The sequence below is a fragment of the Xenopus tropicalis genome, chromosome 9 (genome assembly GCF_000004195.4).
Source record: "Xenopus tropicalis strain Nigerian chromosome 9, UCB_Xtro_10.0, whole genome shotgun sequence".
NCBI classification, from domain to species: domain Eukaryota; kingdom Metazoa; phylum Chordata; class Amphibia; order Anura; family Pipidae; genus Xenopus; species Xenopus tropicalis.
This window is the reverse complement of record NC_030685.2, coordinates 68,917,143-68,944,178: the sequence shown is the minus strand read 5'-3', so window position 1 is coordinate 68,944,178 and position 27,036 is coordinate 68,917,143. Positions and strand designations below refer to the sequence as shown.

The window sequence follows — 27,036 nt, the reverse complement described above, 5'->3', positions numbered from 1 at the left end:
AGATTCTTCAGAGATTAAAACAAAAAGTCAAAGTGCAAATACTACCAAGGGACAAGAAACATTAGAAGAAAAGATTCAAGGGGCAAGTTTTGCAAAGGGACAAGAAACATCTGAGGTTAAAAGTCATGGAGCCAATGTTACAAAAGTGCAAGAGATGCCAGAAGCAAAAAGTTTAGGAACACATGTGGCAAGCACCCAAGAAGTGAAAAGTCAAGGATCAAATGTTGCAGTGCCACAAGAAACACCACAAGTTAGAAGCCAAGGAGCAAATGTTACAGTGCTGCAAGAAACACAACAAATAAAAAGCCAAGGAGCAAATGTTGCAGTGCCCCAACAAATACTACAAGTAAAAAGTCAAGGAGCAACTGTTGCGATGCCACAAACCACATCTAAAGTAAAAGGCCAAGGTGAAACTGTTGCAGTGCCCCAACAAATACCACAAGTAAAAAGTCAAGGAACAACAGTTGCAATGCCACAAGACAAACCACAAGTAAAAAGTCAAGGTACAAATGTCTCAGTGCAACAAGACACAGCACAAGTAAAAAGCCAAGGAGCAAATGTTGTAGTTCCCCAAGAGACACCACAGTTAAAAAATCAAGGCGCAAATGTTGCAGTGCTGCAACAAACACCACCAGTAAAAAGTCAGGGGGCCAATGTTTTAGTCCCGCAAGAGACACCACAAGTAAAAAATCAAGGAGTAAATGTTGTAAAAGTGCAGGAAACATCAGAAGTTAAAAATCAAGCAGGAAATGTCCCAAAGGTACAGGAGACACCAGAAGTAAAAAGTCAAGCAGTAACTGGGACAAGGGGTCAAGAGCCACAGGAAGTTAAAAGTCAAGGCTCAAATGTAACAAAAGTGCAAGAAACTCCAGAGGTTAAAAGCCAAGCAGCAAATGGCACAAAGGTTCAAGTGACTACAGAAGTGACAAGTCAAGGGGCAAGTGTTGGAAAGGTACAGGGCATATCAGAAGTAAAAAGCCAAGTAGCAAGTGGTGCAAAAATACAAGAGACACAAGAAACTAAAAATCAAATAGCAAATGCCACAAAGGTGCAAGAGACCCAAGTAAAAAGTCAAGTAGTGACTGGGACAAAGGGTCAAGAACCACAGGAAGTAAAGAGTCAAGGAGCAAATGTTGCAAAGGTGCAAGAAGCACCACAAGTAAAAAGTCAGAGTGCAAATGGGGTAAAAGGTAAAGAGGCACCAGAAGTAGAAACTCAAGGCCAAAGTGGAATAAGGGGGCAAGATACAATAGAAAGAAACATTCAAGGAAAGGAACAAGACATATTTGAGGTTTCCTTGACAAATGTTGGAAAGGGTAAGGGTGCCCCAGAAGTTAAGAATCAAGGAGAAAATGTGACAATGGGACAAGAGAAGCAGGTGGCTAAAAGTCAAGAAATCAATGTTATTAAGGGTCCAGAGACACCAGAAAAGAAGAATCAAGGAGAAAACGTATGGAAGGCTCAAGAGTCTGTAGTTGTCAAAGAGACAGAAATAAAAAGTCTAGAATCAAATGTGGTGAAGGCACAAGAGGCATCTAAAGTCAAAACTGAAAATCGGACAAAGGAACCGGAGACATCAGAAAACATAAAACAAGATACAAGAGGGAAAATGGAACAAGAAGAGAGGCAAAATGCTAGTGGAGCACCAGGAAAAGGCTTAGTTAATGAAATGAAGGGTGGGTTAATACAAACACTATTTGGAGGAAAAGCACAAAATATGACAGTTGAACACAAACAATCTGTCAATGGAACAAAACAGCAGGAGCTATCAGCAGTAAATATAACAGAAGCAAAATCAAAAAAAGAACAAGAACTGGAAGAGGAAAAGATAAAAGATGCCACTTGGGAAAAGGAAAAAAATATGCCCCAGTCAAAGGGACAGGAATCAGTTAAGAAAGAGTTACAAACACTATTTGGGGGAAAGTCACAAAATGTGATAGTTGAACACAAACAATCTGTCAATGAAACAAAACAGCAGGGGCTATCAGCAGCAAATATAACAGAAGCGAAATCCAAAAAAGAACAAGAACTGGAAGAGGAAAAGATAAAAGATGCCACATGGGAAAGGGAAAAAAATATGCCCCAGCCAAAGGGACAGGAATCAGTTAAAAAAGAGTTACAAACACTATTTGGGGGAAAGTCACAAAATGTGATAGTTGAACACAAACAATCTGTCAATGAAACAAAACAGCAGCGACTATCAGCAGCAAATATAACAGAAGCAAAATCAAAAAAAGAACAAGAACTGGAAGAGGAAAAGATAAAAGATGCCACCTGGGAAAAGGAAAAAAATATGCCCCAGTCAAAGGGACAGGAATCAGTTAAGAAAGAGTTACAAACACTATTTGGGGGAAAGTCACAAAATGTGATAGTTGAACACAAACAATCTGTCAATGAAACAAAACAGCAGGGGCTATCAGCAGCAAATATAACAGAAGCGAAATCCAAAAAAGAACAAGAACTGGAAGAGGAAAAGATAAAAGATGCCACATGGGAAAGGGAAAAAAATATGCCCCAGCCAAAGGGACAGGAATCAGTTAAAAAAGAGTTACAAACACTATTTGGGGGAAAGTCACAAAATGTGATAGTTGAACACAAACAATCTGTCAATGAAACAAAACAGCAGCGACTATCAGCAGCAAATATAACAGAAGCAAAATCAAAAAAAGAACAAGAACTGGAAGAGGAAAAGATAAAAGATGCCACCTGGGAAAAGGAAAAAAATATGCCCCAGCCAAAGGGACAGGAATCAGTTAAGAAAGAGTTACAAACACTATTTGGGGGAAAGTCACAAAATGTGATAGTTGAACACAAACAATCTGTCAATGAAACAAAACAGCAGGGGCTATCAGCAGCAAATATAACAGAAGCGAAATCCAAAAAAGAACAAGAACTGGAAGAGGAAAAGATAAAAGATGCCACATGGGAAAGGGAAAAAAATATGCCCCAGCCAAAGGGACAGGAATCAGTTAAAAAAGAGTTACAAACACTATTTGGGGGAAAGTCACAAAATGTGATAGTTGAACACAAACAATCTGTCAATGAAACAAAACAGCAGCGACTATCAGCAGCAAATATAACAGAAGCAAAATCAAAAAAAGAACAAGAACTGGAAGAGGAAAAGATAAAAGATGCCACCTGGGAAAAGGAAAAAAATATGCCCCAGCCAAAGGGACAGGAATCAGTTAAGAAAGAGTTACAAACACTATTTGGGGGAAAGTCACAAAATGTGATAGTTGAACACAAACAATCTGTCAATGAAACAAAACAGCAGGGGCTATCAGCAGCAAATATAACAGAAGCGAAATCCAAAAAAGAACAAGAACTGGAAGAGGAAAAGATAAAAGATGCCACCTGGGAAAAGGAAAAAAATATGCCCCAGCCAAAGGGACAGGAATCAGTTAAAAAAGAGTTACAAACACTATTTGGGGGAAAGTCACAAAATGTGATAGTTGAACACAAACAATCTGTCAATGAAACAAAACAGCAGCGACTATCAGCAGCAAATATAACAGAAGCAAAATCAAAAAAAGAACAAGAACTGAAAGAGGAAAAGATAAAAGATGCCACCTGGGAAAAGGAAAAAAATATGCCCCAGCCAAAGGGACAGGAATCAGTTAAAAAAGAGTTACAAACACTATTTGGGGGAAAGTCACAAAATGTGATAGTTGAATACAAACAATCTGTCAATGAAACAAAACAGCAGGGGCTATCAGCAGCAAATATAACAGAAGCAAAATCAAAAAAAGAACAAGAACTGGAAGAGGAGAAGATAAAAGATGCCACCTGGGAAAGGGAAAAAAATATGCCCCAGCCAAAGGGACAGGAATCAGTTAAGAAAGAGTTGCAAACACTATTTGGGGCAAAGTCACAAAATGTGATAGTTGAACACAAACAATCTGTCAATGAAACAAAACAGCAGGGGCTATCAGCAGCAAATATAACAGAAGCAAAATCAAAAAAAGAACAAGAACTGGAAGAGGAGAAGATAAAAGATGCCACCTGGGAAAGGGAAAAAAATATGCCCCAGCCAAAGGGACAGGAATCAGTTAAGAAAGAGTTGCAAACATTATTTGGGGCAAAGTCACAAAATGTGATAGAACAAGAGCTATTAAAAGAAATGAGACCTATTGTATTTGGGAAGCAATCTGAAAAGGAAAAGTTGGCTTCAAATCTCAAAGCAGTGACCAAACCCAATAATAAGCAGGAGCCAAGTAAGAAGATCTCAAAAATGACATGTCATCGGCGAAAGAAGAAGAAGCCTGAGAAAACAAATGCAGCAATAGAAAAGAAGCAAGATAGTCCTGGGGGACAAAATAATAATCTGACGTCTGTGCAACTTGAGCAGAAGAACATAGGGCAAAGGTTGCAGAATATAAAGTGGTTCAATATTACAAGACAAGCACAACCATTGGTTACTGCCGACAAGCAGAAACTTCCTGCAAGTAGGCAAACACAACCATTGGTTACTGCCGCTAAGCAGAAACTTCCTACAAGTAAACAAACACAGCCACTGGTTACCACCAATAAGCAGAAACTTCCTACTAGTAAACAAACACAGCCATTGGTGACTGCTGATGAGCAGAAACTTATTGCCAGTGAACAAACACTGCCATTGGTTACTGCCGATAAGGAGAAACTTCCTACAAGTAAACAAACACAGCTATTGGTGACTGCCAATAAGCAGAATCTTCCTACGAGTAAACAAACACAGCCATTGGTGACTGCCAATAAGCAGAATCTTCCTACGAGTAAACAAACACAGCCATTGGTTACTGCTGATAAGCAGAAACTTCCTACAAGTAAACAAACACAGCCATTGGTGACTGCAGATGAGCAGAAACTTCCTGCCAGTAAACAAACACAACCATTGGTTACTGCTGATAAGGAGAAACTTCCTACAAGTAAACAAACAAAGCCATTGGTGACTGCAGATGAGAAGAAACTTCCTGCCAGTAAACAAACACAACCATTGGTTACTGCCGATAAGGAGAAACTTCCTACAAGTAAACAAACACAGCCATTGGTGACTGCCAATAAGCAGAATCTTCCTACGAGTAAACAAACACAGCCATTGGTTACTGCCGATAAGCAGAATCTTCCTACGAGTAAACAAACACAGCCATTGGTGACTGCCAATAAGCAGAATCTTCCTACGAGTAAACAAACACAGCCATTGGTTACTGCCGACAAGGAGAAACTTCCTACAAGTAAACAAACACAGCCATTGGTGACTGCAGATGAGCAGAAACTTCCTGGCAGTAAACAAACACAGCCATTGGTTACTGCCGACAAGGAGAAACTTCCTACAAGTAAACAAACACAGCCATTGGTTACTGCCGATAAGGAGAAACTTCCTACAAGTAAACAAACACAGCCATTGGTGACTGCCAATAAGCAGAATCTTCCTACGAGTAAACAAACACAGCCATTGGTGACTGCAGATGAGCAGAAACTTCCTGGCAGTAAACAAACACAGCCATTGGTTACTGCAGATGAGCAGAAACTTCCTGCCAGTAAACAAATACAGCCATTGGTTACTGCCGATAAGCAGAAACTTCCTGCCGGTAAAAGTAAACTTTGAGTAAATGCTCCAGTGTATTCCCAGGAATGTATCCCTTACCAATCAATACAAACATGCTTTGGCTTTGATGCTATGTGTATATCTACAGATGTGATAAGAATAAAATGCATTTAAAATGTATCTTTCTTCTGATTCTTCCATGTTCTGCCCTGCAGAATGCCGTATTTTTTCCCAGCTTAACAGAGTACTGTTGCCCTGAGATGTGCTTTTACTAAGAGGTGTTAGGTTAGTATGGGTTACACCAGAAATGGAGCTCCTCAGTCAGTACCATGTTGATTTGCACAGAGACCAAAGGGATTTAAAAAAAAAAGATGCCCTGCTTTAGGTAAGGTGTTAGTTAAATGGCATATCTTCTCTGTCTGGAAATAGAACAGACAAGTCCTCCTTAATTATTAACAAAAGGTTCCACTCTTACATCTCCTAAGGCCATTATTCTTCTTAGAAGAACAACTCTCATCTTTTCCAACAAGACTAACCTCTATATATTATATATTTATCCTGCGTAAGGTAAATATAGCATTCCTATAATGCACCTGTCCAGTTTTAGAACACCTCCCCCCCCCCCCCCCGTCCTTCTTATTTACTTTTTAAAATAGTGGTCTGTAGACTGTGGGAGTTGTTTGGGAGTTCATAGAAACTACACCATGAAACAGGCAAGAATGGAAGGGATGCAATACCTGTGGTAGGTCCATGATGAAATTGTAAGCATTTGCCTCCTTTGCAGCTGTGATGATCTCCTCCATTGTCGCATTCTCCTTTCCATAACGAATGTTTTCCGCAATTGTGGTTGCAAACAGGACCGGCTCCTGCTCCACAATTCCAATCAAAGAGCGCAGCCACTGAATGTTGAGAGAGCGAATATCATGCCCATCTAACGTCACCTGCAATAGAAGCAAACTGTTATTCTAGTTTCTCCATTATAATTCGAGAACCTAAAAAATGTTTCTTTTTTTTTTTTTTAAATCTGTGAGAGCATGGGAAGGCAAACATAGAGCTCTTTTATTAGTGCTAGAAAAACTATGTTTAATATGCCCCCAGTTTTTGCTTCAGCAACACAAAAACACAACAAAGCCAGAGTTGTAGGAATATCCAAATCAGTAAACAAGAGGTAACACCACCAATCAGAATGCTGCAGTTACTCCCGTATTAGAAGAATAAAAAGTCTAGCCACATCCCATAGGATATCCAGGCACATCATAATGACTCTCCTCACAATCAGAAACACTGGTCTAGGGTCTCCAACCCTAATTACCTGTGAGCCACACTGAAACGTAAAAAGCATTTGGGAGAAACACAAGCATGAAAAAAAGTCCTAGAGGTGCCAAATAATGGCTGGGATTGGCTATTTTGGTAGCCCTTTTGTGGACTGACAGCCTACAGAAGGCTCTGTTTCTTAGTACACCTGGTTTTTATGCAACCAAAACTTGCCTCCAAACTAAGAATTCAAAAATAAGCTCCTGCTTTGAGGCCACTGGGAGCAACATCCAAGGATTTGGTGAGCAACATAAAACACTGGTTGGGGAACACTGGTGAAGACCATAGGGCGTAGGCATCATGAAATTGCTTTTTGTGCTGTACTTCTCCATATATGCATTATGTGCAGCAAATTCCTGCTTGGTAGAACTTCTGATCCTACAAACATGCTGGAAGGTAGTTCTCAAACTACAGTATTACTATACTCCTCCTGTACTGAATGCATAAACTCTTCTATGAATTCATGTTAAAAGACAATGGAGGTGATGCCCTATCACTGGTATTTCAATACAGGTATGGAACCCGTTATCCAGAATGCTCAGTACCTGGCGTTTTCTAGATAAGGGATCTTTCCGTAATTCAGATTCCCTACCTTAAGTCAACTAATAAAATTATTTAAACAGTGATTAAACCCAATAGGATGGTTTTGGCTCCAATAAGGATTAATTATATCTTAGTTGGACTCAAGCACAAGGTTCTGTTTTATTATTACAGAGAAAAAGGAAAACCATTTTTAAAAACGTGAATTATTTGATTAAAATTGAGTCTATGGGAGATGGCCCTTCCGTAATTCGGAACTTTCTGGTTAATGGGTTTCCGGATAAGGGGTCCAATACCTGTATAGTAATATTACCCTGTAACCCCATTCATACTGTTACTTGTACATTTCCGGAAGACTCCTTACCATGCCAACATCCGGATCATAGAAGCGCTGAATGAGTTGAACTGTGGTACTTTTTCCAGCTCCACTTGGTCCAACAAAAGCCGTTGTCTCTCCAGATTTAATAACCATGTTTATCTTGTCCAAAATCTAACAAAAGAGTCAAAATGCTGATTAATTTATTTAAACTATTTTTACACTTATCCAACACTTATTAAATATTTTGGCACAGCAGCATTAGCCAATTTGGCTAGCTTGATTCCTTCAGGTTGTTTATACAGAACTCAGTGACAGTAGTAGAACTCATTGATTAATGCTACAATAGTAAGTTTGAAAGCAAAATAATGCTTTGTAATATAAATAACTAAGAAAAATACATTTTAAAAATTAAAACAAACTGCAGAATGTGTTTTCAGCCTTAGTTGCTCAAGTGTTTATGGCCATCAATTTTAGATAATTAGGGGCACACTGGGAAAGTGTTATGGAAGCTTTAGATCCCCTCTAACACCAATTTATCATTTACAGTTATAAAATGTCCTTCTCACACCCATACTTTACCTTTACTTCAGGTCTTGATGGGTAGTGGAAAGAAATATTATGGAATTCAATTTCTCCCTTTACTTTATCCAGCTTATAACCTTCTTCTGACATGCAGTCAATTTTTGGCTCCTATAACAGAATTGAAATCAGAAGATAAATATAGACGTGTTCACCTTCAGAATAAGAAAGGAGAGTTACAAGAAAGAAAAATTATATATATAGTTGGGGGGGGATTAACTGTCAATGGGATCTTATCCTGTGTAATAGGGCCAGCAGAGATGATGTTATCTTTGATTACACCTGACTGGCATACAATAAGAAGCTCTGAGTTTGATCCAGGTCTAGAAAGCCATGGTAACTAATCAAATAATTGCTTTTAAATAGTTGGCTAGCAAATGCTACCTCCCTAGCTAACATACCTGCTGGGTCCTGCCACCTTGGTCTCACCAATCAATAACAAAGGCTCCTGGACTAATAGTGAAGGAAGCAAAACTGAATAGGATATGGAAAAAGTTTCCAGAAATCGGTATTCCTTAACTATCCAACTATCCTGTGTCAAAATCAGATTGGGCGATCAGATCCAATTTATTTGCTCTGCAGGTCATTGGAAAACTGGGAATGATAGTGCCAGGTGTGAACAAGGGGGTTGTAATTGCCAGAGACCTGACATGGCAAGTGTGAAGTGGTGTATCAGTCATAGAGAGATACAAAAAAGTGCCTTCTTAAGAAACATATGGAAATAAATGTTCAGGTAATTCCAATTGCCAGAGACCTGACATGGCAAGTGTGGAGTGGTGTATCAGTCATAGAGAGATACAAAAAAAGCTGCTTCTTAAGAAACATATGGAAATAAAAGTTTAAGTAATAACAATTTAGAGTCAATTATATGACTCCAGCCAATGATACAATGGGCCTGATTCACTAAAGTTTATCGCACGCTTTTTTGCGGAAAAAAGACGCGACAATTAGCGCGTGATTCACTTCAGCATTACCGCATGCGATAAGTCGCATTTTCGCATGCGGTATTTCTCGCGCTAGTTTTACCGCATACGTTCATTTCCGTGCTGAAAAGAATATGATCGCATGATTCACTATAACTTTTGCGCGCTAAATATCGCATTCGACTATGCGAAAATTAACACCTACTACAGGCAGGCGAAAAATTATACAAAAGTACAGTAAATGATTTTTTGCAATAAAATATGGACTTACAGTGGGATTTATTCAAGTATGTGTTTCCCCTAGAGTGACGCAGCCGCCAGTTTGCAGGGAAATGGTCATTTTTAATACAGTAATTTTCTGCAAGTATTGGCGTGTATGGCTAACATGGCGTGTGTTTATTTGCGCGACTATTTATATTTGGCTACAAGTGATGAAATGTTTTGCCAGGCATGGATTCGCAGCGAATTTTTGGACGTGCGTTGAATTTTTTTGCGGCGGATTTTTTCATGCGTTTCGCAAAACAATCCGCCAATGGCAAAACGCCTGAAAAAATTTGCCATGCAAAAATTCACCGCACATACAAAAATTTATACAAGCGTCAAAAAATAATAGTCACAGCAACAATTTTTTTGCCCTTTCGTGGATCTTTCGAAAGATTTGCTAATTTTCACTAAAGATAACCAGAACACATTTGCTCATCACTAGTGGCTACTATTTATAAGCATCTACTATTTATATGATACCATTTATATGCTACCATTTATATGTGGATAATATTTATATACACCATTTATATGCGGCGACAATTTGTATACACTATTTCTAAGCTACCATTCATATGCGGTGACTATTCGCGGGCGTAATTTAGCACATGTACCAGCAAATACCGCATTGAAATAGTCTTCGCGAGTTAAATAACGCATGCAATATCGCGCGTAAAAAAGCGCGAGTATCCTTATAGTGAATCGTGCGAAAAATCGGCAAAATTAAGACGCTGTAAAATTTTTAACGCACGCTATAAATAGCGCACGTTAAATCGCACTTTAGTGAATCAGGCCCATTATGTAGAATCTTAAAATCTAAACATTGGCTATGGCTGGCCATATACAGATAATAAAAGCTACCGACTCAGCCCCTTCAAACTAAGTTGGCACCTTATTAACCTGTGTATGGTGCCTGTTAATTGGCCTACCAGATTGATATTGATTCGACAGGTTTGAGCATTGATGTGGTCCTCTACGAACTGAATGCCATAGGCTGCATTAACTATCCGAACAGACAGATTTGGTACACAGGATGGGTGGAAAAATCGGGGCACAGATCCTTGCCAAACACGTAGTGTATGGTCAGTTTTAGTCACATGTTGCTAATGTTTAATGGCTTGTAACTTACATTATCAATGGTCTCAAATATATTTGTTGCAGCTCCACGTCCAGATGCAAATGCCTGAAGGCATGGAGATGCCTGGCCAAGGTTCAAAGCTCCGACTAATACACCTAAAAAGACCTAGGGAAAACATACATTTATTATTTCTCCACCCTACTAAGAGTACATTTTTATACAGGAATGCTGGTAGTATAAGTGGTGGCCACGAGCATTACTTCTCCATATAGAACGACTTATACTGTAAATAGAAACCACTTGTGTTCGGCTCAACAGGGTGCATTTCATTAAGATCCATTATTAAAAAAAAAAACGACATAATACCCATAATTGCTCTTTTCAGAAAAGGTAGAAAGAAAATCAAAATCACCCTGCTGTTTTAATGTAATACCCATTGAATTATTTAAAAAGTTATGTGAAAAGGCAATCTGCAGAGTAAGATTAAATAGAAACTGTTAATGATAAGAAATAAAGAAAAGAATACAAAATAAATAAATATATACATATTAGGATCATGTTTAAGTGTGACGAACGGATTACATCTCTCCATCCACAATGACACACAGTCAATGAGTTACGCAGTCACAGACAGACTATACACGTTACTCATAACAATACAGACTCACTGAGACCCCTTGAATAGAACAATGTGGCATTTCTCCTATGATTAAACCAGTTCTGTAACAAATGGTGCCTACATTGCATTGAAACATTATTCTTTGTAAGAAACATAAGCCTTAGGGAATTTCTGGTTGATCTGACAGCCAAGTGTTAGACGACGTAACGTGCTGTGAATGAATAGGGGAGCTCAGTTTAAATAAACCCATCACAGGGCACCACACTTCTGTATCTGAGGAATAAATCTCAGGTCACTTCCACTGTGATCCACGCTGATTAATAACAGTATATGTGGTGACTTTAATAGACTGTGTATATGTTCTAGAAAGAGACTGTAATGCCTTTTTAGAAATTTATACAAAGACAGACAAAGGTCTAGAATCCCTTAGAAACCAATGACATTTTTGCTTCCAGACAGTTGACCAGAAAATGCCACCTGCTGGTTACTAAGGGTTACAAGACCTTGACTGAGCTATGCAACTTTTAATACATTAGCCCCATATTATCAGAAAAGCAAGGTATGAGGAGCTTTATATAGACAGGATGATATACAGTTGATATACCTATACATTAGCACTCTGTGGTTACCTGTAAAAGGTTCCCAGGAGAATATTCCTCTTCTTCCAGAACTAACTTTGACCCGTACCAAAATGCCAGGGCATAACACAGGAAGATGATAAACCACATGTATCCAGTGAAGAATCCCATTATGATTCCTTTCCTTATTCCCCAGCGCTGGGCATAAACAAGGTTTCTGTCATACCTGTGTATTGTGCAGAATTAAGAAAATAAAGCATTGGATCGATACAGATATGGGATCAATTATCCACAAACCCATTATCCAAAAAGCTCCAAATTACAGAAAGCCTGTCTCCCATAGACTCCATTTTAATCAAATAATTTAGAATTTTAAAATTGATTTCCTTTTTCTCTGTAATAATAAAACAGTACCTGTACTTGATCCCAACTAAGATATAATTACCCCTTATTGGGGGCAGAACAATCCTATTGGGTTTAATTAATGTTTTATTGATTTTTTTAGTAGACTTAAGGTATGGAGATCCAAATTATGGAAAGACCCCTTATCCGGAATACCCTTGATCCCGAGCATTCTGGATAACAGGTCCTATACCTGTATATGTTTTCATTTACATCTGGGATCAACTTATCCCAAACTGGCTGGTTTCCCACTTACGTAAATTCTCCAAATATCTCAGAAGAAGGAAATGGGATATCACTTGGGGGTACTAAATCTTAGCAAACCCCCCAATAAAAGTAATTATAATCACTTATGTATTAGCATAAAACTTCACCAACCTGGGGTCCTTCTGGGCAAGCATTTGGCACCCCAGTGATTTCACCTTTCCTTCTTTTAGCAGTATATATGCCTAATTCATCAAATAGGCTTCCAAGCCAAATACAAGGAGGCTTTAAATACAGGGTGCTGGGATCCCTGTCAGATGGTGTATCAACCAGCTCAGTTGGTTGAAGAACAATGTCTATTTCATTGTAGATGAGCTCTATAGGGTCATATAATAATACACACAGAGCAGGGAGCAAAGGCAAAGGACAAGTATTGGAATGTTTATCGTGTCTGCTGTGTTTTTATTTCAAATAAGAGCCTCTCTCCATTCAAATGAATTAAAAGCAAGCTGCTTATGGAAGACACAGCAGGGATATCTTGAGAAAGCCAAAGCAAGTATTCCTAAGTGGTCCATGCCGAAACAAAACAGGCCTCTGCTGTAGGCTTAAATGAATAGTAATTAATATAAATAAGGATTATATTGTACCTGTCTACTTCTTTTGTCTCCCCACCAAAAGCTGCCACAGTTCTGATACCGGAGAGCACCTCATCAGCCACTGCTCCAGCCTTGGCGTAAGCTAGAAGTTCTCGACCAGTCAGTTTTGCAACAGCCTATAAACACAGACATATGTGATTATTGTAGTCTCATCTAAAATACTAATGTAAGGTTGTATAGTTCAGAGAAGGAAATGAAGGTACGAGTTTGGGACTGAATGAGCTTTAGGCTGGGCAGTGTTACCAGAAACCACCAAATAGAGTTCAGGCAGATAATCTATAGTCTAAATAGTTCTATCCTATAGATTATGCAACTATATTTATTGTTAAGTAGATGAAAACTCTTTAAGTTAAGCAAAAATAGCCTACACAACAAAGATCTATTCATGGTCTAAAAGGCCCTTTGGGAGCTGCCTGTAGCCGACACCATTACAGATGGCTGCGCTCTGCTGGTATAAAAGCAAAACCCTTACCAGAGCCATCAGCGCTGCTCCAACTCCAATGAGAGGACTCACTGCAATGATGATCAAGGTCAGTTTCCAGCCATTGACAAATCCTAACAGGAAACCGCTTAGAAAAGTAGTGAATCTCTGGATGAATATCCCCACTTGATCAGCAATGGCGTCATTAATTTTGTTGATATCACTGCAAAGAAAATGCTACATTATATCTACATTACATTTACAATCAAAATCTTTATAGGAAAGGAAATGGCCAAGTGAATGGTAACTAGCAGTGGGCCCCGAGTTTGATTCCTGGTAATGACTCCTTGGCATAACATTCAACCTCATTGTACTCTAACACAGGGCAAGGACTTATTGAATAACTGAACAATATTGAATAACATTATTTTATCAAGGTTTTTATGTTGTATGGGACATAAATTAAAAGTTTAAACAATTTAGTTTGTGTTCTCCTTACTAGAAATTTCATTATATAGAGAACATTTAAAAATATATTTTCTTAAATACTTGGAAATCCCCATATCTTCCAATTGCAGCAACAACAAATTTGTATATGGAGATTTCAAAAACCCCAGGAGTACCCTAGTACTAAATTCAGACCACTCCAGAAATGAGCTAAATTTGGATTAGCTTAACTGACCACTAACAGTAAGTTAACCCCATACATTTAGTACACATTCAAGTCAAAACAGGTGAATATGCCTTTCTATTTTAAACTACCAATGGTGGAGCTTAACATTTTCTATCTTTTTTCATTTTCTGATATCTACTTAACTGCATCTTGCTCCCCATTTAAATAGTGGAATACTCACTCTGACATTCTGGTATTTAACTCCCCCACTGAGGTGCAGTCAAACCAGCCAATCTCCATCCTCATTACTTTCCGGAAGTAAAGTTTCCTTATCCTTTGAATCTGGCGGGCAGCAGCTGTTACCCAAAAACAAATCTGAGGTGGAAATTAAGGTGGAAAAGATTTAATTCCAAACCAACATTTGCCATTTAATAATATATGCTTCTTATATCTGGGATCTAATAAGTCCCACATATGTATTCTAGTCTTTAAATATGCCCTACTAAATATATGGGCCAATTCAGATCAACATAAAACCAATTTTTATTCCATTTTATAACAGAATCAGTTTTGGCACCTCTGTTTTCTAACAATGTTTGGAAATTGAATCACATGAGTCATTGCCCTGTAAATCATTAGTAAATCTGCCCATACAATATTTGAAAAAGTCAGTCCATTTGGCCATTTTGAATGAACTGTATGTCCACTTGAAGTGACGTGAAGTGAAGTGATCATAATATTCAGTTGGACTGCAAAATGTTTCTGTCATGCCCCTCCTATTTCCTGTGTACTCTAATTAGGTTTCCATAAAACCTTGTTTCCCAGGAAAACATGGTCCCCAAGGAAAAGTGTCCCCACCTGAAGTTATTGGCTCAAGAATGCCCCAGTTATTTTGCTTGCTTGACAAGATTGGAAACCTTAAATCTGATTCCCTCAGCCAGTCAAATTGGTGCAGTTGTGTTTGGCCTTATTGGCTGGCCACATGTCAGCCAAAAGGACTGTGTAGGGATTCTGCATTTGTAGCTGGCCTAATATTTTCATCTAAATATAATCAACTAAGAATTCAGCATTTCAGAAACCTGTTTTTCTGCATACATGAGCCAACGTCAGATTCTAATTGACAGTTAGGTCAACTACATTGGTGTGTGCTCCCTTTGCCTAGACAATGCATTAGAGCTAACTGCCTTTTAGAATAACCGTCTCTAACACAGAGCCTGCATCTAAAGAGACATTTCAGATATGGGGATTGTGGAGTAACTTGATTATTTTCGAAACAGTACAGAATATTTAATTGATTATACCTAGAAAATGTCCCATTTCCATGAGACTAATCTTATATTACATGATAGTTCCCCTTTAATTATACTACCACCATTAATAAAGGTTCCAAGCCCTGTGTACAGAATATATAGCAGTTCCATTGCTATTTAGCACTTTATAATTTAGCTGTTCTCAGTTTCTTGGAGTACACAATAAAGTAGCCATTTCCTATGGGGCAAAGAAAAGACACATCTTCCAAAGGCTGTTAATAAAACTAATTCACCAGTGAAACCCTACTGTCAGTACCTCACATCAGTATTTTCTATAATGGTATATTTTGATGGTTGAAAGGAATACAGTATATCTAAGTAGTTTGTATAAAGAGTAAAGCAAATGCCATTTAGCACAGAAACAGGACTTACTTGCATGTAGCCAAGAATCAGGACTGAACATCCTATCCCCGCATAGTAACTGGCAAAATTTGTCATTTCTAATTCTATATCCAGCATACTGTTGGGATACATAAAAGTATGGTTTCAATTTGGAGGGGAGGCAGAGGTTGTTGGATAGACTGTTATGCTGATAAAGTAGCAAAATATCGTACCCACAGCTAAAGGTCTTGTTGTCCTTATCTGGCACTAAAGAGCCATTGGTCCATGTAATAGTGTTGTTTGTGCAGGTCTTGTTAGGGTCCCGCAGCTCCTGCATCTCAATATCATATTCTATAAAGGTGTCAATCATGAGGCCAAAGACCAGCAACATGCAAGGCTGTGCAGCTCCATGAATAATGGCAGCCAGACTTCCGAACAACATCATGGTGGTCTCAGAGCAAGTGGCAAATCTAAACTGGAGATATAAAGAAGTTTTAATTATGGAGGTGTAAAGTAAGAACAATCACTGGTCGACTGATGGAAGGATTGATACTGTGGATTACTAGACTTGGAACAAAGTATCTGAGCCTTTGTGCCTATTATTTTGCTTTTTCCAACGGTAGTAGTGTAGTAGTGATCTGTCCCGTTTCGCTTAGCCAAAAAAATTGCCAAAACTTTTTTTGATGCATGTGACTTTTTTTTTTTTTAATTGATTGCTATTAATTAATAGATCAGGTGCAAATTTTCCTGCTTAGATTGTAAGCTCCACTGTGGCAGGAACTGATGTAAATGATGTATAACCTTTGAAACACATCAGCACTATATAAACAAAGGATAATAACCTTGGGTTTTAAATGGGTCCTAAACACTGTTGCTCAACCTCAGTTGTTGTCAAGGCTAAAAGCATGTTGAAATCTGGCTCCATATTCTCTTTGATTGTGCAACTGGAGCAGAAAGTTGTAAACACATGCAACAGTACTGTATGTCCTCCCTTCTGATGTTGTGATTACAGTGTAATATCTATAAGCCATAATTACACAATAATCTCTGTATGTTTGATAACAGTAGAATGATTGACATAGTGCAGGTATGCAGCATTCTTATTGGTGCATTCCCTCGCATCTAAACTGACTATTGTCTATTGTCTAAGGATATTAATGTGCAAGTTTGGCATGCTGATAATTACACTGTAATCCAACATTAGAAAGACAGGGCACGGTGCTGTATAAGTTTGGTGTTAAAAAAGACATGCCTCCAAGTATGATTGCATATGCAAAGAACAGGGAGAGGCAGAGGCAGGACCCTTATTTTTTTGCTGTAAGTGGATGGCTAGCCCTGGAATACTGAATACCCCTGGACACATTCTATCACACAGTTGGGTTCATGCAGTAAAAACTGGGCAACTTTGCCATTGTGCAGTAACCTATGCAAGCCAATCCAAAATCATCTTCAATCAGGCGACTGCAGGTAGAATAATAAAAGCAAAGCTCTGATTGGTTGCTAATGGTTATTATACCTATGCAATTTCCAACAGTTAATAAATAAGCCATAAAGTATATTTCAGGGGGCTGTATTTTTAATTCAGTTATGACTAGTGATAAGCAAAATTTTTCGCCAGCCATGGATTCATGGCGAATTTCTGCGTTATGCTATTGGCTTTTTTTCCGTAAAATGGGTGAAAAAAAGTTGGTGTTTTTGGTGTTTCACAAATTTTTCCACCGTTTCGCAAATTGTTTCACAAAATTGTGAATTTTTCAACAAAGAGAAATGGGGCAGATTTGCTCATCAATATTTGAGACATTTATGATTTTTTGGTGTGTTATTTACACTATGAAAATTTCACTTTTTGCCCTCTGACTGCAAAAAATATAGTTACAACCAACACACACACAGTGAAATGGGAGACTGAATCCATATGGCCTTACCAGCTGAAAGAAGCCAACTCTGATGCTGTCCTCTGGCTTTTTTTTGGACCTTTTTGGGTACGTTGAAGAAAGAAATTAGAAAATCATTACATTTTTCATTTTACAATCTTTTCATAAAAAAACGAAATAATTATAAGAGAATGTATAGCACTTACTCATCTTTCTTTGAGGAAGCATTTCCATTTTGATTCAGATCTCTGTTAAATAAAGTTCAATTTTATGAGTATATGGGTGAAAATGCAACTTATTTATGTATGAAATGGCCTTATTTGTGTCTTTATAAGGGAAAAGCAAAATGATATGGCTACTTTTTACAGAACAATTCATTGAGGCTGAAACGGAAGTTTACATTTGATTCAAAAGAATTAAATAACATACTAAAAAGGGCCACTATCCCATCCTGAGAATTCCATTCTATGTAGAAAGGAAGGGTACCCAGGGTTTTTTGATAGTTGAGCCAAGGTTGTGGTTTGTGCCTAATGGAAATATTACGAATTGAACGTATATGTAATTTTCTTTTGCTTTATTTCCCCAAGCTTCTAAGATTGCTGCAGGCTTATCATCAACCACAGGTCCCTATTGGGTCACCATCCAGTTACAAGAAGCCACAAGGTGGCACAGCCTAAGGGTGAAGACACATGGAGCTACTCGTAGCAGCTACTTGTCATGGCGACTAACCTCCAGAAAATACCCTGCCATAGACAATACTGAGAATTGCCTCTGCTAAAACACACATAGAGACAATTATCAGTAAATGATCAGCATCGTCTATTTTAGTAGCCACAACAAGTAGCTGCTACTAGTAGCTCTGTGTCTTCACCCTAATAGTTTAGGGGAATTGTTATACCTATTATTATACCTATTCCTTCTTCAGCAACAGAAAATGTGGCATGGGAAACTGGGAGGAAGGGTGAGGAGGGGGGGGGGGGTCAGGTGACAAAAGATCACTCCTTCCTTCCTACTGTCCTGGAATAGCAATGATTGGCTGGGGGAGGCTCTGTTTCCACAGGGTCCAGCTGGGGACAGCTTTTAGAGGCAGAACACTTGCCAGGGTCTATTTTCCAGGAGGACAGAAAATCTCAAATGGGGTCAGTCCCCCTGAAACAGGGACAGATGGTAACCTTAGGTGACAATCATAGATCCCAAGTGGCGAATCATATAGGCACATAAGCATTTGACCTGACATTTCTGGGGACTCCTCTGGAATGAACACTACATTTTCATACTTTGAATTCAGATTTAACCATATGTAATTATGAAAAAATGAAAATTAATACTTACACTGTCTCCTTATAGTTATCTGTTAAATGATTAAAAAAATATAATCAGCTGTATACAGATAGATAAAGTATTCTGCCATGATTTTTATGGTATACTTTTTATTTCTATTTCATTATTTTTTATAGCAAATAATTCACTCTAGCATTTAAAATTGTATTCTTGAACCAACAAATATGTTTTTTTAGTTGTAATATTGGTGTCTAGGCGCCATCTCAGTGCATTGTGCCTGAGTCTGAGCTTTCAGAAGGAGCCAGCGCTACACATTAGAACTGCTTTCAGGTAACCTATTGTTTCTCCTGCTCCCATGTAACTGGAGGAGTCCCAAGCCAGACTTGGATTTCTTACTATTGAGTGCTATTCTGATACCTACTGGGAGCTGCTATCTTGTTACCTTCCTACTGTTCTGCTGATTGGCTGCTAAGAGGGCGGGGATATCACTCCAACTTGCAGCGCAGCAGTAAAGTGTGACTGAGGTTTATCAAAGCACAGGTCACATGGCTGTGGCACCCCGGGAAATGTCGAATATGGCTAGCCCCATGTAAAATTTCAAAATAAAATATAAAAAAATCTGTTCACATTTCTGAAAAACAGATTCCAATGCAGGATTCTGCTGGAGAAGCTCTATTAACTGATGTGTTTTGAAAACAAATATGTTTTCCCATGACAGTATTCCTTTAAAGTAATAATTATTGTTAGCTTTTGTTACCCTCTGGTATTTTAACAAAGAAAGCAATATTTAATGTTCCTCTGAGCGCCCCAAATGCGTTAGGCCTTGTGTCCATAGCTCATTCCCTAAGTGCTAATAAAGCACATTGGCGTTTTCACATGAGCGCTGCTCCACTGTGTACTTCACAATACAGCACAAGAATAGAGAGTAGTTACCTCTATGGCAGAGCAATGCAGTGACGGCTAATCAGCAGAAAGCTCTTGGTGCATATAGACATACCCAGCATATAAATGAATTGCTATGTTGTCACACAGATACAGAAAGGCACAAAGAAAAGTAAAACAAAGAAAAATGCTTTAATAACCCTTCCCACCTATAAATATTGGATTTCTTGCAGAAAGCAGCACATGTTTCATTGCCATTGGTTCATTTACCTGAGTCCTCTGATTCAAAGGATTTATTCTCTTCCCCAATCTTTTTGAAGCTACTCAGCTTAACCGACATTTTCTGTCACAAATTCTGAAAAAAGGTTTAGAAAAAAAGGAATTCTAAATCATATTTCTGTACAAAATATACAGAATGTGTGCTAAAATGAAACAGAGCAAATCATGTGCCTTAAATAAAGGGTAGGGGCTGTCTGACAGAGTTGCCTGTGGGGGGGGGTGGGGGGCCAGCAGGGGAGCTCTGGCACTGAATATTAGGTCCTGGGAATGATGTACCATTAAGGCACAACTGTGTTACTAATACAGGTACAGATATGGGATCCCTTATCCGGAAACCCGTTATCCAGAAAGTTCCAAATTACAGAACGCCCATCTCCCATAGACTCCATTATAGCCAAATAATTCTAATTTTTAAAAATGATTTCATTTTTCTCTATAATTATAAAACAGTACCTTGTACTTGATCCCAACTAAGATATAATTACCCCTTATTGGGGGCAGAACAGCCCTATTGGGTTTATTTAATGGTTAAATGATTCCCTTTTCTCTGTAATAATAAAACAGTACCTGTACTTGATCCCAACTAAGATATAATTACCCCTTATTGGGGGCAGAACAGCCCTATTGGGTTTATTTCATGGTTAAATGATTCCCTTTTCTCTGTAATAATAAAACAGTATCTGTACTTGATCCCAACTAAGATATAATTACCCCTTATTGGGGGCAGAACAGCCCTATTGGGTTTATTTCATGGTTAAATGATTCCTTTTTCTCTGTAATAATAAAACAGTACCTGTACTTGATCCCAACTAAGATATAATTACCCCTTATTGGGGGCAGAACAGCCCTATTGGGTTTATTTAATGGTTAAATGATTCCTTTTTCTCTGTAATAATAAAACAGTACCTGTACTTGATCCCAACTAAGATATAATTAATCCTTATTGGGGGCAGAACAGCCCTATTGGGTTTATTTAATGGTTAAATGATTCCCTTTTCTCTGTAATAATAAAACAGTACCTGTACTTGATCCCAACTAAGATATAATTACCCCTTATTGGGGCAGAACAGCCCTATTGGGTTTATTTAATGGTTAAATGATTCCCTTTTCTCTGTAATAATAAAACATTACCTGTACTTGATCCCAACCAAGGTATAATTAATTCTTACTGAAGGCAGAACAATCCTTTGGGTTTATTTAAGGTCTAAATTATTTTTTGCAGACTTATGTTATGGAGAACCAAATTACGGAAAGATCCCTTATCCGGAAGACTCCAGGTCCTGAGTATTCTGGATAACAGGTCCCATACCTGTATACGGGATCTCTTATTGAGAAACCAGTTATCAGAATTACAGGAAGGCCATATCCCATAGAGTCTATTATGATTTCTCTTTTCTCGGTACAGGTATGGGATCCCTTATCTGGAAACCTGTTATCCAAAAAGTTCCGAATTACGAAAAAGCCATCTGCTATAGACTCCAGTATAAGCAAATAATTCTAATTTATAAAAATGATTTCTTTTTTGTCTGTAATAATAAAATAAAATCTTCCACTTTATGCCATCTAAGATACAATTAATCCTTATTGGATGCAGAACACTGCTATTGGGATTATTTAATTTTTAAATGATTTTTTAGTAGACTTAATGTATGGAGATCCAAATTACAGAAAGACCCCTTATCCGGAAAACCCCAGGTTCCCAGATTCTAGATAATGGGTCATCAAGGAATCCCCCAGGATCCCGAGCTTTCTGGATAATGGGTCATATATCTGTAGTAATTAAACAGTTCCTTGTACTTAACGGTAACTAAGCTGCAAAAATCCACATTGGTGGCAATACAATCCTATCGGGTTTAATAACTTTTTAAATGATTTATAGCAATTACTTTATGTTAGGGTTGTCCTACGTGCACTCTCCTGTTGTTATTTAACTAAAATCCCCACCAAAGACACACGGACAGACTTCCACACAATTGTGTCTGATCTGCGATTAAATTCATGCACAGTTGCAGCAATTATGGCGCATCAGACGCAACTATAATAGGTGTAAATTTCAAAAGTGCAATTTTACATTAATTGGTTTCGAGGATTAATATTTCCTTTAATGGTAACTTAACAGCCCAACTCTAATAATGTATTTAACTGTCAGTAAAATGATTTACCCAAAAATGGTCACAAATATTGAAGTCATGCAACAAAACATTAAAAAGACATCATTTAACTGTTTCACTTGAAACTGAATTAAACTAGGAAACTCAAGTTCCGCTCCATCGTTTCTACTGTGCAAAATGCACCTCTCTTACCAATGCATAGCTTTCCTTTTAATTTAGCAACAATTTACTCTCAGTTAAAAATATAACGGAAAACATACTATTTGCACATAAACCTGTTAAAGGAGAACTAAACCCTAAAAACATACATGGCAAGAAATTTCATATTTTTTATACTGAACTTACTGCACCAGCCTAAAGGTTCCACATCTCTATAACAGTAATGACCCATCAAAGTTGTCACAGGAGCTCCCCATTTTGGATTTTGTTAGGGGTGTCAGTGACACTACACATGCTCAGTGTGTCTCTGGGCAGCTGTTGAGAAGCTAAGATCAGGGTTGTCGCAAATGTTCAAGCAGAAAATAAGGCTTGTCTTTCATAGAAGCTAATTCTACAGGGCTGATTATAATATTCTGATGCTAATTGCACTGGTTCCCGAGCTGCCATGTAATGAGAATCTAAATTAATTACTAATCAGTCTAATATTGTGACATTTATATTGTATATACACAGTATATTGTGAGTGGGTCCCTAAGCTCAGGTAAGTGACAGCAGCACAGAGTATGTGCAGGGAATCAGTAGAAAAGAAGATGGGGGGCTACTGGGGCATCTCTGGGGGCACAGACCTTAGCCGCTAAAGGGCTGTGGGTGCCTTGGGCTGGTACAGAAGCCTAACACATAGGGGCTGATTTACTAATCCACGAATCCGAATCCGAATGAGAAAAATTCGGATTGAAAAACGAACATTTTGCGACTTTTTCGTATTTTTTGCGATTTTTTCGTCGCCGTTACGACTTTTTCGTAAATTGTCGCAACTTTTTCATAACCGGTACGACTTTTCATAGCCAGTACATATTTCGTGAATTGTCGCGACTTTTTCATAGCCATTATGACTTTCGTGAATTGTCGCGACTTTTGCATAGCCATTACGACTTTCGCGAATTGTCGCGACTTTTTCAGATTGAGCGCTCGAAAAATTCGCGACAATTCGCGAAAAAGTCGCAAAATACCGTTCATTACGAAACAAAAACATTCGGACGCTTTTCGGACGTTTGTGGATTAGTAAATTGCCCCATAATGTGCAGCATTTCTACCCTAATTTGTTAAGCTTTAGTTCGTCTTTAAATTAGAACATATACAAGCACGCTGCCAAACAGGATATCAACCAGGAGTGACCTTTCCCTTAACAAGCCTCCTAATGCATATTTAGTCATATTGGACTTTGAGGTGTATTTAATCCACTAGCACAGGTATTAATTGGTAATCAACAGTAACAACAGTAACAATTCAAACAGTAAAATTTAGAAAAAGTTTCAAGAGTCAGATCCAAGAGTGCGGACAACATAATCAGACAGATATTGCTTTCAGTAAAAATACAAAGAAAAAAATACATTTTTCATGAATGTATATTGAGAAGTTGCTTAGAAGTTGCAAAGTTACTGTTTTTGGGTGGAGGAACCCATTAACAGTGGTTAAACATTCCTGGTGTCAGTTCTAAATAAAAGATGAATTGCCTGTTATAATTATTTATCTAATTGTCAGCTTTCTGTCATTTCACTAAGACCATTTTCTGGCCAATGGGCCCCTGTGAAGCAAGGTCCCCAGGGCAAATGTTAATTAGCAGTAATATTAATAGAATAATGATATTAAATTATAGTTAATGATATTAAATCTGTAGCCATGCAGTGCGACATCGGAGCATATTACTTGCCAGTGATTTCCACGCAGATCTGATGCCAGAGGTGTCACAGATATAAACTGAGAAAATCCCCCGTTGGTAATGTCAGTGGGATATGTGAGTGTCCATGTCTTGTGCCTGGGGTGCAAGTGAAGGGACATAATAGAGAAGTGAAGCTTTTAAGGTCGTGTTGGGTGTTTGCCTAAAGGTAAATGGCCCAGAGATCAGTTCTCTGGCAGTTCATTGACTTTTGTAGCAAAACCGTTGTGCTTTTGTGTAGGACACAGACAGCAAAATGGGAAGATGTATGTGCATCACGTGCCTGGGCATTAGCTGCTCCAGGTTCATGTGCTTTAAGTGGATTAACTACAAGTTAGGCTTTAGGTTTAATATACAGTAGATTTAAATGGTTGAACTTGTCTATTTTCAACCTAACTACTATGTCACTATGGGGCACATTTATCAAAGTACGATTGTTTCCGATTACAAAAAAATCGTATTTTTTTTAAGTTTTCGTACTGTGTGTATTTTATGCAACTTTTTTGTTAATTTGCGCAACGTTTTCGTATTTTGAGACAATTTGTGCGACAAAATCGTATTTGTCTTGCTGAGTACGAAAGTTTTGGATTCATTCAAGCTTCAGTATCGTGACTTTCCTTGGGCCAGGTTGGAGCTGCAGAGTGCCATTGAGCCCTATGGGAGACTTTCCTTGGGCCAGGTTGGAGCTGCAGAGTGTCATTGAGCCCTATGGGAGACTTTCCTTGGGCCAGGTTGGAGCTGCAGAGTGCCATTGAGCCCTATGGGAGACTTTCCTTGGGCCAGGTTGGAGCTGCAGAGTGCCATTGAGCCCTATGGGAGACTTTCCTTGGGCCAGGTTGGAGCTGCAGAGTGCCATTGAGCCCTATGGGAGACTTTCCTTGGGCCGGGTTGGAGCTGCAGAGTGCCATTGAGCCCTATGGGAGGCTTTCCTTGGGCCGGGTTGGAGCTGCAGAGTGCCATTGAGCCCTATGGGAGGCTTCCTTGGGCCGGGTTGGAGCTGCAGAGTGCCATTGAGCCCTATGGGAGACTTTCCTTGGGCCAGGTTGGAGCTGCAGAGTGCCATTGAGCCCTATGGGAGACTTTCCTTGGGCCGGGTTGGAGCTGCAGAGTGCCATTGAGTCCTATGGGAGACTTTCCTTGGGCCGGGTTGGAGCTGCAGAGTGCCATTGAGCCCTATGGGAGACTTTCCTTGGGCCGGGTTGGAGCTGCAGAGTGCCATTGAGCCCTATGGGAGACTTTCCTTGGGCCGGGTTGGAGCTGCAGAGTGCCATTGAGCCCTATGGGAGGCTTTCCTTGGGCCGGGTTGGAGCTGCAGAGTGCCATTGAGCCCTATGGGAGGCTTCCTTGGGCCGGGTTGGAGCTGCAGAGTGCCATTGAGCCCTATGGGAGACTTTCCTTGGGCCAGGTTGGAGCTGCAGAGTGCCATTGAGCCCTATGGGAGACTTTCCTTGGGCCGGGTTGGAGCTGCAGAGTGCCATTGAGCCCTATGGGAGACTTTCCTTGGGCCGGGTTGGAGCTAGCTGCAGAGTGCCATTGAGCCCTATGGGAGACTTTCCTTGGGCCGGGTTGGAGCTGCAGAGTGCCATTGAGTCCTATGGGAGACTTTCCTTGGGCCGGGTTGGAGCTGCAGAGTGCTATTGAGCCCTATGGGAGACTTTCCTTGGGCCGGGTTGGAGCTGCAGAGTGCCATTGAGCCCTATGGGAGACTTTCCTTGGGCCGGGTTGGAGCTGCAGAGTGCCATTGAGCCCTATGGGAGACTTTCCTTGGGCCGGGTTGGGGCTGCAGAGTGCCATTGAGCCCTATGGGAGACTTTCCTTGGGCCAGGTTGGAGCTGCAGAGTGCCATTGAGCCCTATGGGAGACTTTCCTTGGGCCGGGTTGGAGCTGCAGAGTGCCATTGAGCCCTATGGGAGGCTTCCAAAATCCATGCACAAAGGATCAAAGTCAGAAAGGTTTTCCCGCTGTTAACGATCACGAAAAAATCGTATTAGTCACGAAAAAATCGTATTGGCGATCCGAAAGTCACGTAGTTTTCGTACCAAACCATTGCAAACAGCGGCAGTCTTTCCGAATTTTTCGCGCGGGCGCACGACTTTTCGCACGACTTTTTCGTGCGCCCGCGCGAAAACGCCGCGGCCGCTCGAAAAAATCGGGCGCGAATCCGCTCGGCGCATTCGGACCCGTTCGGGTCTTAATAAATCTCCCCCTAGATCTTCATACAAAACAGACCCAGTAAGGCTTTATTCAGTTCTGGATAAAACTAGAAGTTATTGAACCCAACCACTAACAAACATAGCAAAATGTGATCTAGTTCAAATACTGACACAATGATTTTGGACATTGTCTGAATGTCGGCCCCCCCCAAGGGCCCACCAGTCAGGCTGCAGGCCTGCAGTGTTTATCCACCACCCCTGCATCAAATGCATTAGCAGGTTTTCTTTTTAACGTGTCCAGAGCACTCGGGATTAGCGCAGGAGCTTTACACACTTATCAAATCTCCCATGCATCTCCAGTACTTTAGACCAAATTTGGATGCGGCAGGGCGACATGCCGCCCTTCGAATTCTGCCGCCATAGGCCCGGGCCTTTTTGGCCTTTCCACAAATCCAGGCCTGCCCCCAGTAGCTCCAGGATCTGTTGCATCTATTGTTAATAACCTGGTACAAGTTATTATTTTTGACCTCTGTAACATTGCCTGAGCCATACTGCAGGTTAACTGATCCGAAAACAAACAAGCAGGCTGAGTTCCAGCAGGTCAAAGGCAGTTTGAGCACAGGGCACTGTTAAAGGAATAGTAATCCCAAAAATGTGAGTGCTTCATCTAAACTTAATGTATATTTACCCTAATCTCATAAACATTCTTCATAAGCTCTAATATTGTTTATATAAACAGCAGAGGGGACTGCCATGGAGGACTGATAGATGTGGGATGGTTTGCCCTGGTTCTACCTGTGACTTCAGTCACTCGTGGGCCTAAGTTATCTGTTAAGGGCTTGTGCGTTCTGGAAAAAGATTTCGGAATTCTGATTATGATCTTATTCTAGGTAAAGCAGATCCAAACAGATTGTT

At 39.5% G+C, this 27,036-nt stretch overlaps 1 protein-coding gene across 1 annotated transcript in view; it reads right to left on the bottom strand.

Moving 5' to 3' along the window:
* abcb11.2 (ATP binding cassette subfamily B member 11, gene 2) overlaps positions 1-24,087 on the bottom strand; it is a 54,725-nt gene extending 30,638 nt beyond the window's left edge. The window contains exons 1-15 of the mRNA XM_004917707.3: positions 23,963-24,087; positions 19,973-20,057; positions 18,872-18,890; positions 17,746-17,787; positions 17,591-17,639; positions 15,899-16,140; positions 15,717-15,804; positions 14,276-14,409; positions 13,473-13,644; positions 12,992-13,116; positions 11,790-11,964; positions 10,593-10,706; positions 8,277-8,387; positions 7,743-7,868; positions 6,262-6,465 (exon numbers count right to left, since the gene is read on the bottom strand). Coding sequence (XP_004917764.1) covers positions 6,262-6,465; positions 7,743-7,868; positions 8,277-8,387; positions 10,593-10,706; positions 11,790-11,964; positions 12,992-13,116; positions 13,473-13,644; positions 14,276-14,409; positions 15,717-15,804; positions 15,899-16,140; positions 17,591-17,639; positions 17,746-17,787; positions 18,872-18,890; positions 19,973-20,042 — 1,671 coding nt within the window. The 5' untranslated portion in view covers positions 20,043-20,057; positions 23,963-24,087. The remainder of the gene's footprint in view (positions 1-6,261; positions 6,466-7,742; positions 7,869-8,276; positions 8,388-10,592; positions 10,707-11,789; positions 11,965-12,991; positions 13,117-13,472; positions 13,645-14,275; positions 14,410-15,716; positions 15,805-15,898; positions 16,141-17,590; positions 17,640-17,745; positions 17,788-18,871; positions 18,891-19,972; positions 20,058-23,962) is intronic.
* Positions 24,088-27,036: the final 2,949 nt, after the last annotated feature.